Genomic DNA, 13,716 nt, shown 5'->3' with positions numbered 1-13,716 from the left:
TTCAAAGGGGGGGACACTCTTGACCCAAACTGCTACAGACCTATATCTATCCTACCATGCCTTTCTAAGGTCTTCGAAAGCCAAGTCAACAAACAGATTACCGACCATTTTGAATCTCACCATATCTTCTCTGCTATGCAATCTGGTTTCAGAGCTGGTCATGGGTGCTCCTCAGCCACGCTCAAGGTCCTAAACGATATCTTAACCGCCATCGATAAGAAACATTACTGTGCAGCCGTATTCATTGATCTGGCCAAGGCTTTCGACTCTGTCAATCACCACATCCTCATCGGCAGACTCAACAGCCTTGGTTTCTCAAATGATTGCCTCGCCTGGTTCACCAACTACTTCTCTGATAGAGTTCAGTGTGTCAAATCTGAGGGTCTGTTGTCCGGACCTCTGGCAGTCTCTATGGGGGTGCCACAGGGTTCAATTCTTGGACCGACTCTCTTCTCTGTATACATCAATGAGGTCGCTCTTGCTGCTGGTGAGTCTCTGATCCACCTCTACGCAGACGACACCATTCTGTATACTTCCGGCCCTTCTTTGGACACTGTGTTAACAACCCTCCAGGCAAGCTTCAATGCCATACAACTCTCCTTCCGTGGCCTCCAACTGCTCTTAAATACAAGTAAAACTAAATGCATGCTCTTCAACCGATCACTACCTGCACCTACCCGCCTGTCCAACATCACTACTCTGGACGGCTCTGACTTAGAATACGTGGACAACTACAAATACTTAGGTGTCTGGTTAGACTGTAAACTCTCCTTCCAGACCCATATCAAACATCTCCAATCCAAAGTTAAATCTAGAATTGGCTTCCTATTTCGCAACAAAGCATCCTTCACTCATGCTGCCAAACATACCCTTGTAAAACTGACCATCCTACCAATCCTCGACTTTGGCGATGTAATTTACAAAATAGCCTCCAATACCCTACTCAACAAACTGGATGCAGTCTATCACAGTGCAATCCGTTTTGTCACCAAAGCCCCATACACTACCCACCATTGCGACCTGTACGCTCTCGTTGGCTGGCCCTCGCTTCATACTCGTCGCCAAACCCACTGGCTCCATGTCATCTACAAGACCCTGCTAGGTAAAGTCCCCCCTTATCTCAGCTCGCTGGTCACCATAGCATCTCCCACCTGTAGCACACGCTCCAGCAGGTATATCTCTCTAGTCACCCCCAAAACCAATTCTTTCTTTGGCCGCCTCTCTTTCCAGTTCTCTGCTGCCAATGACTGGAACGAACTACAAAAATCTCTGAAACTGGAAACTCTTATCTCCCTCACTAGCTTTAAGCACCAACTGTCAGAGCAGCTCACAGATTACTGCACCTGTACATAGCCCACATATAATTTAGCCCTATCAACTACCTCTTTCCCAACTGTATTTAATTTATTTATTTATTTTGCTCCTTTGCACCCCATTATTTTTATTTCTACTTTGCACATTCTTCCATTGCAAAACTACCATTCCAGTGTTTTACTTGCTATATTGTATTTACCTTGCCACCAAGGCCTTTTTTTGCCTTTACCTCCCTTCTCACCTCATTTGCTCACATTGTATATAGACTTGTTTATACTTTATTATTGACTGTATGTTTGTTTTACTCCATGTGTAACTCTGTGTTGTTGTATCTGTCGAACTGCTTTGCTTTATCTTGGCCAGGTCGCAATTGTAAATGAGAACTTGTTCTCAACTTGCCTACCTGGTTAAATAAAGGTAAAATAAATAAATAAAAATAAAAATATATATATATATATATATATTACAAAAGTGAACTATCCTATTATCACTGTCGGTCTTGGTTCATAGTCAATTCTGAAGTGACAGGACAGTCAACTTCTACCATTCTGTTCTCATTGTTTCTATTTCTACTGATTTTGTTATTCATGTTTACCCATCTCTTTTTGTTCAATTTGACTTCTCAGGCTATGCTTTCACAAGTAAGTTCTCATACCCTTCATTTTCTTTGTCTTTGTTTTCATTTCATCCATTTATTTTAAACATTCATTTCTGAAATCTTTGTAAAAAATACTGAATTAACTATTGGTGGTAGTAGTAGTGTAGATAAAGTGTTTCCCAACTTCAGTCCTCGAGTACCCCCAAATGTTTGCCCTGGTCAATCCCTCGATGAGTTGAATCAGGTATGTTTTTCCAGTGCTACAACAAATAAAATGTGTTCTGTTGAGGGTATTCAAGGACTGGAGTTGGGAAACTGGTGTAGATACATTTACTTTCAACAATGGAATTTGGTCTGTTATGTCATTGAATTAAGAATTTACTTGACCATTGCCTCAACCTTTTGATTGGGGCATTTTGGTAGAGTATTTGCCTTCAAGCAAATACTCACGCAATATCTCTTGTCTCATAAAACTTTCCAGGTGGCATACCATTTCATTACTCTAACGTGGACTCAGGTTTGTCTTAGTTGTTGTAGTTTCTTAACATAGACATTGAATTTTTAATAAGTGAGTGACCATGTACCATAGCAATTCCATAGTTCCATAGATCATTTATAGTACTTGCTTCTCCCCTGTGACTTGTCCCCTTTCCCTTTGTACAGTGAACTGATTGACCCCTGATTGACTGCAAATAGTCACTCATCCCTTAGCCAATTGTACATATACGCAGTAATTAGTATGAACATAAGGAGAAATAACAACATGTTGGGAGAGTGTCATTGCTAATACAGTAGCATTTACAAACAAAGGCCTGAGCCGCAATGATGACTCATGGTTAATGCGGAACAATTTTAATGTAACTTGAGAAATCGGCAACAGACAGGATTCAGCCTCGGTTCAGCCTCGGCTGATAGTTTGTTGCCGTTATTAAGGTATCCCTAATTCGCCAGACAATCTGCTTTTCCTCTGGGTTTATAGCATCTCTGTTCAGCCATGACAGTGTGAGGCCCCATTACTGAGAAGCCTATTTTTCCCCTCATAAGACTCTGATACAGAAGGCAGAGAAGCGCAACAAAGACCATATCTCTAAATGATACGGATTCTCTTGGAGGAGATGGATCGCATCATCTGTTTTTGTAGTGGAGGTGAACCCGTCTGGATGGGAGAGGTGATTGGTGGGATAATGGTCCGAACACTCAACACTCACTTAACATTCATCAGGGCCTGCGTGAATAACCAGGAGCCCAGGGATGTCATCAACTTTAGTCTTCTCTAATGCTGTATGCAGTTACTATACTATTTCCAGTGCAAGGGACAACTTGTAAATGTAGTCCAAAGCTGTTGATGTTAAATTACATTTAATTAAGGAATTATTTCCTAATTATTATTATTATTATTTAAGTATTGAGCTAAGTAGATGTATTCTGGTTATACAAGTTAACTCATCTCCTTTAATTAGGTTGTGTGTGCAGGTGTGTAGGTCATAGTGAGTGCTCACATGTACATTTGTGTCATGCCATTGTACTAGGTTCCCGTGTGGCTCAGTTGGTAGAGCATGGCGCTTGCAACATCAGGGTTGTGATTTCCATTCCCGCGGTGTACCAGCATGAAAATGTATGCACTCACTCTGGATAAGAGCATCTGCTAAATTACATAAAACCATTCCACACAGTGTATTCATCAGTTGAGGACAGAAGACAAGTCTTAATTTAGAAATATAGTGACCCAGGTGTCCATATAACCTGCAAAGGGATATGATGAGTCCCTGAGGGCTGACCCAATGCTTGAGGTTGCTGTAACTTACCAGAACCCCAGGACATTTCAACCAAAGAGAGTACAGCTGAGGACCAGGGAGGTGTAGTCATGGGCACCATGTCAAAGACAGAGGACACTACCCCATGTATTGAGGTCCACCTAACAACCTACAGAGGGCAGCACGAATGTCCAAGGTACAGTATCACAGCTGTTTCTGTAGCAGGGCCCCTCCTTGTTGCCATGACCACACTGAGCCTCCGTCCAGCCAAGGCAACAGAGACCCTGTGACCCATGGCAATAGCCCTGAGAACAACATTGTAGGTGGCATGGATGAGGAGCTTTTTAACTCTGTAGGTGGAGTCACCAGTGAGCCAGCCATGGTGATCGAGGCTGAGTTGGTGACGGAAGTTTGGAGACCCCTGAATTCGACTGTTCTAACATCAGCAACCGCACTTCAAATTACATGTACAACAGCAGCTACCACACAAAATGCTCCCTACACACTCAGGCTGGGAAAAAGGAAATCACTGGCAGCATAATGAGCAGCAGTCCAGCTGGTGACCTGACGTAATTGGACAGTGAGTACGCCTTTCTAGGGATGTCTCAGCCTCTCTTGGCATTTTTCAACTAATTGGTTTTTCAGAAACACTTCTAACATGATTTAGGTGCCTTGGCTGGGGCACTGCAGAAACTTGGCTATAAATACCTTGGCTGCCTCTTAGCTTTTATGCAATTGCGCAGACATTTTTTAAATTGGTAATTTTTTCTTGTTCTTTTTTTGTAATCTTACATCATTTTCGGTATATCCAATTGGTAGATACGACCTTGTCTCATCACTGCAATTCCCCAATGGTCTCGGGAAAGGGGTAGGTCAAGACATGCTGCTTCTAAACCCGGAAGTCTGACGACCGAAGTCAGCTTGCAGGCGCCCACAAGAAGTCGTTAGAGCTCCCCTCCCTGACTTGGTCGGCGCTGGGCCAATTGGGACTCCCGGTCACTGCTGGCTGTGGTGCCTCAGCACTGTGATGCTGTGCCTTAGAACTCTGCACCACTCGGGAGGCTATTAAATTGGTTCTTATCTAGCTAGCCAAAATGTCCTAATCCCTATTAATAATTAAAAGGTTAAAAAAAAAAAAAAAATCCTTAAGTAATTTTCCCCATTTTCTCAAAACATATCTTCCCTGGAATTTACCACAAATATGTCATTTGCAATATCTGCGCATTGCCAGACAAAGTTGCTGGCCTGCTCATGCAAGACGGATTATCACTCAACTTCTCACCGGTGAAACAACTCTATTGTGAGTTTCTGATTGTACTTCTGTTTCTGAACTGATGAGAGTTTACAGGGAGTCAAGCAGTGTGATGCTTCTTTGCAAAGTCGATGGCTTTTGAGCGGTTCTTGCAAATATCATGTCAAAAGTGGACATGCTTTTTTTCAAAGATTTGTGGAGTGGATTATTGCTTTCTGCAATACTGCACTAGTTTCAAATTAAAACGATTCTCCTTTTAAATTGACTGTGTTCTACCAAGCGTTCTGTCAATGTTGCTTTTATCACTTTAGTGTCTTTGTCTGCCATAACATTTCTCACCTCGTGTGTGTATCTAAGGAAGGCCTGACACCCCTGGAACAAAAACTCTGGTTACCTTAGACAGTTCTACCCCCACTTGTGTACAAACCAGCCTAGCAAACTAGGCTGGTTTGTACACTGATAGTCTATTTCATGGTTCCCTTACACAATATGCTTTTGTCACTAATAACACGATGTGTATCATACAAGAGAATAGTTTCTAATCTCACTCTTTTCAGCTGACAAACAATGATACATTTTTCATTGAGTCATCATGAGTCTTTGTACAGATCTGTGGTTCTTACAAGGACACCTACCTTGTGGGTAATGACTCGTGATTATCTTGAGAAATCAGCTTAGTTGGAATGAAATTAGTTTGTTGATAAAGTGGGTTCAATCCTATTGATGATTGTCGAACAATGACAAACAGCTATTCTACCTGCTTTAAACAAGCCTTGTGAAAACTCATCTGCCCTTAGGAATTGTGTGGGGAATGTGGGGAAGCCAATTATGTATTTAGAATTTACGGGGCAGTACATGTGCTACCTGCTGGTGTTCCTAATGAAGATAAGAATCATTTTTGGTGTGAAACTTTAGTTTATTGCTGTACAATGTAGATTCCAGCTGATTTTACTGATAAAAACACAGTAAAATACACTGCTCTACATTCCATGGTAGAAGCATCTCAGAGAATGGCATGAATAGACCTGTGATATGACATACTCTTATTATGAATGTGATGTTGTCCCGTACATCATGATTTTAAAGTGCTCGTGAGGTGTTTCATGCTGCTCAGCATAAGCCTTATGTGAAAGTCGAAATTACGCTCTGTGGTGTGTTGGTGCCAGTAGATGACTGATGTGTACCGAGGTGGTGCTCTGCCATCAGAACAGCCAGTCGTCTGTAACACTAACGACTGGCACTGCCCTCTCTGGGCAATCACGGGCACCTCTCACCATGTTTTCACCATCTTGCAGTTTCGTCAGTGACACCAACCTTCATTCCTTCAACAAGTGCAGCCCTTAGTGAGTATGCCGGCAGTATGTGGTGTGTCTCTCTCTCTACCCCCGATGTCCCTCTATGTCTGCTTGGTCTTACCACTGCTTAGTGCTACGTCATCACTCTGTAGAGCGAACCGGTGTAGTGACAAGGAGCTACTGATGTACTGTTATTAGTTAAAGGGATGTGATACAGAGAGACAGTCACTGACTCTGCTCACTGCCTCGATCCTTAGTAGAGTTCCACTGACTAACCTCCGCCTGCGAGAAACAGGTTGCCCCTCTACTGCCTCTACTATTTCCCTCTAATTTACTTCCAATGAACGCATGTATTCATCAGCAATATTCACACCACTGTGCATTTAGCATCGGCAGATGCCACAGTTTGCGTGCGTTTAATTTAGAGTGGAAACTTCCGATTGGGCTTTACAGACATTATTTATTTTTTATGTCAAAGCAGTGCAGCATGCAGCACCCATTTTATTAGGGGATTGATCACTGTAACATTAATGATCACTGCTGCATGTTGTCTGATTAGTCTAAAGAAGGAAGTGAACATCCTTCCATTTAAATAACATCGCCACCATTAGCGTTAGCACACCAAGAGCTTCTCTGCCCTTTAGATATATAACTAGTCTGCTCATTCTATCTCTCTTCCTGTCTGTGTGTCTGTGGCTCCTCTGCTAAGCCAGGTGCAATGTTTGAACACTCTTCTAAGATGTAGTCAGCTCCCTCCCCTTCTCTCTTTCCCCTGGTGGCTATGGTATTGACAGTGACGTCAGGTAACATTCCGGGTGTCCCATGGGTAACCATTACAGCATGCGTTACATATACCTGTCGAGAATAAGGGAGCCTGGTTTGACAGACAGCGAGGCGAGACAGATTATTCTGACAGACCGGAGGTTTTTGAAAGAGAACCATTCTGTGATGAAATTTTTTTTTAAAAGAGGGTGACGGTGTCTGCTGCCTACAATTGGACAATGTTGCCTAGCCATGGGCATGCTGTGCTTTGAAGGATGGCCACAGGGATAATACAGTAAACAACATGAAGATCAGACTGCATAGAAAAAAAAGACAGCAGTATTTTGATTTGACCAATATTTTAAACAAACTAATGAATGCCAAACCGTAGGGATGTGAATCCATCCTAACTTAACTCCTGTGCTTCATTAAAAGAGAAGGATGGAAAGGGAAAAGGGGAGGGATAAAATAAAAAAAATCTCAGGTGGTGAAGAACGAGAGGCATGAAACTTCCTTTTATATGATAAAGCTATGTTATCTTATAGAATTGTACTGAGACTCATGGTTGTTGATGTCACTTACTGATGAGATTATTTTGAATTGACTAGGAAAGTTGTGGTTTGTTGTTTAAATTTTGAAGTTCCCACATGTGTAGCCTTTTCATATGTTTAATGCTCTTAAGAATTTGGATACATACATGTTTGGGAAGGGCAAATCGGGTATCCCTAAAGTATTGTTGGGATAAGCATGGCTGATTTGATTGGCTGAATGCTTTGATGCTGCTATGGGTCAACATTGGGCCCTGGTGTACAGTATAGTTGTGTTCATTGTGTGTGGCTGTGCTATGGGTCTGTCAAATTGCTGTTATCTGTCTAATGTAGAAAATCTAAGGATACCTGAGGAACAATATACATCATATAACAGCTCTAATATAACAGTGCTCTATTAGTTACTAATTTGATTTTGACTCACTTGTAGAATATTACATTGCAGTGCATATACAGTGCATTCGGAATGTATTGAGGCCCCTTGGCTTTTTACACATTTTGTTACGTTACAGCCTTATTCTAAAATTGATTAAATACACATTTTTCCTCATCAATTTACACACAATACCTCATAATGACCAAGCAAAAAACAGGTTTTTACATTACTTATTTACATATGTATTCAGACCCTTTGCTATGAGACTCAAAATGTAGCCATGGTGCATCCTGTTTCCATGCATCATCCTTTAGATGTTTCTTCAACTTGATTGGAGTCCACCTGTGGTAAATTCAATTGATTGGACATGATTTGGAAAGGCACACACCTGTCTATATAAGGTCTCACAGTTGACAGTGCATGTCAGAGCAAAAACCAAGCCATGAGGTCAAAGGAATTGTCCGTAGAGCTCCGAGACAGGATTGTGTCAAAGCACAGATCTGGAGAAGGGCATCTAATATTTCTGCAGCATTGAAGGTCCCCAAGAACACAGTTACCTCCATTTTTAAATGGAAGAAGTTTGGAACCAGCAAGACTCTTCCTAGAGCTGGCCTCCTGGCCAATCGGGGGAGAAAGGCTTTGGTCAGGGAGGTGACCAAGAACCTGATGGTCACTCTGACAGAGCTCCAGAGTTCCTCTATGGAGATGGGAGAACCTTACAGAAGGACAACCTTCTCTGCAACACTCTACCAATCAGGCCTTTTTGGTAGAGTGGCCAGATGGAAGCCACTTCTCATTAAAAGGTACATGACTGCCCGCTTGGAGTTTGCCAAAAGGCAACTAAAGACTCTCAGACCATGAGAAACAAGATTCTCTGGTCTCATGAAACCAAGATTGAACTCTTTGGCCTGAATGCCAACCGTCATGTCTGGAGGAAACCTGGCACCATCCCTACAGTGAAGCATGGTGTTGTCAGCATTATGCTGTGGGGATGTTTTTCAGCGGCAGGGACTGGGAGACTATTCAGGATTGAGGGAAAGATGACTGGAACAAAGTACAAAGATCCTTGATGAAAACCTGCTCCATAGCACTCAGGACCTCCGATTAGGGTGAAGGTTCACCTTCCAACAGGACAACGACCTGAAGCACACAGCCAAGACAACGCATGAGTGGCTTCGGGTCTGAATGTCCTTGAGTGGCAAAGTCAGAGCCCGGACTTGAACCTGATCAAACATCTCTGGAGAGACCTGAAAATAGCTGTGCAGCGACACTCCCTATCCAACCTGGCAGAGTTTGAGAGGATCTGCAGAGAAGAATGGGAGAAACTCGCCAAATACAGGTGTGCCAAGCTTGTAGCGGCATACCCACGAAGACTTGAGGCTGTAATCGCTGCCAAGGTGCTTTAACAAAGTACTGAGTAAAGGGTTTTCATTTTTTTACTTTTTATTAATTTGTAAACATTTCTAAACCAGTTTTTCCTTTGTCATTATGGGTTATTTTGTGTAGATTGATGAAGAAAAAAAAACCAATTTCATCCATTTTAGAATAAGGCTGTAAAGTAACAAAATGTGGAAAAAGTCAAGGGGTCTGAATACCTTCCGAATGCACTGTAAGGTCTATGTAAATCATATTAAAAGATTTAGTCATTTATCAATACTGATTGCCTTCATGTGTGATTAGTATTCTAGCTGGCTAAATGTGAAATATGACATGAGGAATTTGCCCTAAAGGTTTCAGGTGTGTTTGCATGTGCATACGTTAAATGTATTTGACACCAGCTAATCGGAGTAAGTATGTTTTATGTCTAGTGGTGTGTTTAGAATTCATAAAATGAAGTTCAGAGTTCATGTTTCTTTCCTCTATAAACATATTAAGCATAATATCTTAAAGTATGGGAATTTATACTATGGTATGGGTTTACACTGCATTCTCATACTTCGTGACCATATCTTTTGACAATATGGCCTTAGATACAGTATGCAATTGTACAATGTGTGACTGAATGTCAAATGTGTCCCAAATACTTTAACCCCCCCCCCCCCCCCCCCCCCCCCCCAATGCTTCATGTGGTCATACAGTAGTTGTCATATCGGCATACCATATTTCATTGCGCATGTAACATTTTACAATGTGCTTTGTCAATCAGTATTGTTAATACTGCAGAGTTTCCTCTGTTTTTCTTTTCTTTTACACAACTGTCTTGGTTGGAGCCAAAATGTTCAATTTATACAGACCACAAGGCTGTATGAAGACCCTTTATGGTCAAGAGCCAAAGTATAAGCGACAGTCTTATACAAAGCCACTATTTTTTGTGTGTAGAAATAGTATCGAACTGATTTTCGCATTAATTCCAGTCCAGAGGAAATACTGTTTCAAAGAAAGATGCATGAGGCAATTTTAGACAAATAGCATTTCATGGAATTGGTATCCAGTCAAATTTGTGCATATATGAGTGAACTTATTTCTTGTCATGACATCTTTTGAATACACTAAAAACCTGCACTTGCAATCCTGAAATGCTTCATGTATCTAATTGCTGTACATGTTTTCTATGTCTATTTGATGTGCAAAGAAGTTCTGTTCTGAATGTATGTATTTATTTTGTCATGTGTTTCTGTTTTGAATCATTTTGTCTATAACATTCTTATTATTTTGTTCCTTATCCATGTTTACATAATTTTTAAAATGTTTTGTATTTTCCATGTGACCCCCCCCCCCCCCCCTTCCACTTTTCTTTCAACCAATCATGTGCGTGCGTATCATATGACTATGTCATGTGGCTCTTGCATGGTGCTGATGATGTCGTCTTCGCTGGTGAACAGAAGGTAATTTTTTTTGTTCTGTTTGGTCCGATTCATATTATAGCAATAAGAAGCAGTGGAAAATTAGACATGGATTCAAGCTTAGATACGCTACTTTGATAGCCATTAAACACTTTTTTTTTGGGTCAACTTGCATTCTATCTACCTCCAACCATATTAACACAATTACATGCAGATGTGTGTGCTTACTTGGTTACCCACTAACAGAGGTATAATTCACGTTTTTTTCTGAGAGGTGCAGAGTATTGTAATGAAACCGTCAGGGAGCAGGTTTTGAACCCTCTACCTTCTAGTCCGAAGTCCAGCGCGTTATTGACTGTACCCCAAAAGCATGCTCAAGCGGGCAGAGTCGATATCCACGCATACACTACTCCCTCCTTTCAAGCACACACACTGTCATGGATACGGTCCGATCACTTCTGTCACCAATGTAATGAACTGGTAGGGATCAGGTCTCGAACCAGAGTCGATATCCGCTTTTATAACCCCAAGGTCGTTACAGTATATTTCCCTAATTTCTATAGCTATGTCACATATTTTTAAAATGTACTTGTTTTGTTGCCAAATCACATCATCTCAATAGCAGCGTTGAAACCATCGCCTTTAGCAACTGCATCGCACGCTCATTGAATTGTGTTTACCTGGAATGACGTATTCATCCTTGGAGTTAACTCCTTTTCAGTCTGTCTCCCAGAATGCTTTTCTGAACTGACTAACATTGTTAATCACTCCACATTACTGCATGCATGTTCACTCCTCTTTCCTTAAACTCCTTTGTTTTCTTTACTGTCTCACCAGACAGAAAGGTCTGGCCTTTCTGCATGTCTGTCCCGTCTGTGATTGTCTTCCAGAGTGCCTCTATGTTATTCACATGTATTGATATTGACTGAAAAATGACAGTCCCATTTACAATTCAGGAGTCCTTTAACTCATCTGGTGTGACAAACTTTTCATTGCATTTGGGCACAGCAAACCAATAAGCTCATTGGTTCACACATGTTTTTAAAGGGCTGAAAAAAGTGAATAATTTGTGTGATTCAGTACAGGAAGGTGTACATACACCACTGTGCAGACAAACTTAAGAGTAAAATTACTGTACAATATTTACATCAGGTTTAACTAGATAAGACAACTTTTGGGGAGACCAATGGAAAGTTGAGTTATTGTTGCATCAGATGAAAATGGGAACGATCATGGGACTGTCACAAAGTGATGTATCGAAATATACCCAAATCACTACATATTGAATAAAAGCGGTGTTTGCATGATAGAGCATGTTTTTGTTAATATCTCTAATTCACATAACCCTAATGGCTCTTCTTTCTTCTTAACATTTGACAATTCCTCACCTAACTGGGAATGACGCTCACGACTGGATAAACTCCCTATATACCTCCCTGTACATGCCACCGTTTTGACGGGTTTTTCTTATCACTAACTCTGTTTATATCAAATCATGCTTACTCCAATACTTTTGAGTCCAATGCATTTGAGGAGAATTTAATCAGATAAGCACCTGAGATCAAGATCAAGTGCCTTCACGCATGTCTGATTGACTAATTGTGTAATCACCACTGAAGTGAATGCTTGAAGTGTCATTAATTAACAAGATTCAACGTCAATTTAAATTTAGAATACAACCGTAAACATTTTTTTAAAAACAGTTCAACTGCAGACATGATCTTTTATACATTTTATGAATGATTGAAAATTAAAGACGGTACTTACCTTTTCAGGTCCAAGGTAGAGGATAAATAGGAGCAGACACTGAAAAATATTATCCAATCATAGGATTCAATCAGGCTGAAGTCAGGGAGCTTTAGGCCAAGATCCAATGGATAGCGTGAGCAAAAGTGGAGCAGGTTTCATCTGTCTGTCTCTCACCCTATTATTGCTTATCGTTCTTAACTCATTTTGGCTGAAGTCAAAGGAGGTGATCCAAACAGACTTCCAGGCTGGAGTATAGGTGAAAGTCCAACATTACTATTCCCTGCTGCACTTCCATGGATTACTTTCAGAATGCCTGGCAGGATTGCTGTTGTCTGCTGCTCTTTCACTGCCCTCTGTGGGAATAACCTGCTCTCAGAGTTCATTGGTGGATAAATATCATCAGGGTGATCAAGGGCAACAATGATCCCTCAAGCATGGCAGTGAGCTTCAAAGCTTGTACCCAGTGTGACTCAAGGTCAGGGCGTCAGGCTGCAACATTTTAGAAAAAAACTAAATCGGGACAGTAAATAATCTCCTTTGATCTCAGCCAAAAACAAACAAATCAGTGTGCATTGCAGATGTGCTGTAGCAGCAGCCATTTGAAACCTGATACCACCTTTTTGGGGCAGTTAGTGATGGTGTGTAGTAGAATACTGGAGCTGTATGTAACATGCTGTGTTCTGCTAATTATTTTATAGCAAATTCACACTGCTAACTGTGTGTAACCAATGTTCCCATGATTAATGAGTTCTGGTGATTAGAGTCTCCTCCCTACACCCTCTGTGACTGAGGTGTCATGGCTGTAAATTTGAACACTAACATCATTAGACACAGACACACTCAAAAGGCAAACACACACACACTGTACATACGATGTAACACACCGACCCTCCCCTCCCAACGGACCATGATAATGTTATTAAATGTAATAGAGTAACATGTCCAATCAAGACGAGGAGGATAATTAGCCTGTTCCCTTTTGTCTGGAGGAGAGGACATGTAACGAGCTGCTTCTGAACGAGAATTATCTCCCCACTGGCTCTCTCCCTCACCCCACCGCCCACTGCCCTCACTGTCCCTCCATCATAAAACTGTCCTTGAGTCTATGAGGGTCAAGACTGAATTTTATCGTCTTGGAACGTCCTCTGCCTCTGCCACCGTCAAAACAGTCAATTTTTTCTCCAGATGTACTACATTTATAGCAGTACTTACACAAAAACCAGAGGCAATGGATTGAAATGAAGTGAGAATCCCACAGCGGCTTGGGCTTGTTAAGAATTATAAT

General features: G+C 41.4%; 1 protein-coding gene across 19 annotated transcripts in view; it reads left to right on the top strand.

Annotated features, from left to right (window-relative positions):
- Window positions 1-13,716, top strand: part of ncam1a (neural cell adhesion molecule 1a) — a 315,716-nt gene that overhangs the window by 273,910 nt on the left and 28,090 nt on the right. For 5 of the 19 annotated variants that reach the window (XM_036937569.1, XM_036937572.1, XM_036937581.1 and 2 more), the window contains 4 exons: window positions 1,941-1,955; window positions 2,394-2,429; window positions 6,214-6,261; window positions 10,722-10,724. The exons of 6 other annotated variants lie outside the window; for them this stretch is intronic. In XM_036937569.1, the coding sequence (XP_036793464.1) occupies window positions 1,941-1,955; window positions 2,394-2,429; window positions 6,214-6,261; window positions 10,722-10,724 (102 nt within the window). The remainder of the gene's footprint in view (window positions 1-1,940; window positions 1,956-2,393; window positions 2,430-6,213; window positions 6,262-10,721; window positions 10,725-13,716) is intronic. 8 more of the 19 variants (XM_036937575.1, XM_036937576.1, XM_036937582.1 and 5 more) reach the window with 4 other exon arrangements.

This window comes from Oncorhynchus mykiss, chromosome 12, assembly GCF_013265735.2.
Source record: "Oncorhynchus mykiss isolate Arlee chromosome 12, USDA_OmykA_1.1, whole genome shotgun sequence".
NCBI lineage: Eukaryota > Metazoa > Chordata > Actinopteri > Salmoniformes > Salmonidae > Oncorhynchus > Oncorhynchus mykiss.
The sequence above is the reverse complement of the archived record's forward strand: the minus strand, read 5'-3'. Positions and strand labels throughout refer to the sequence as shown.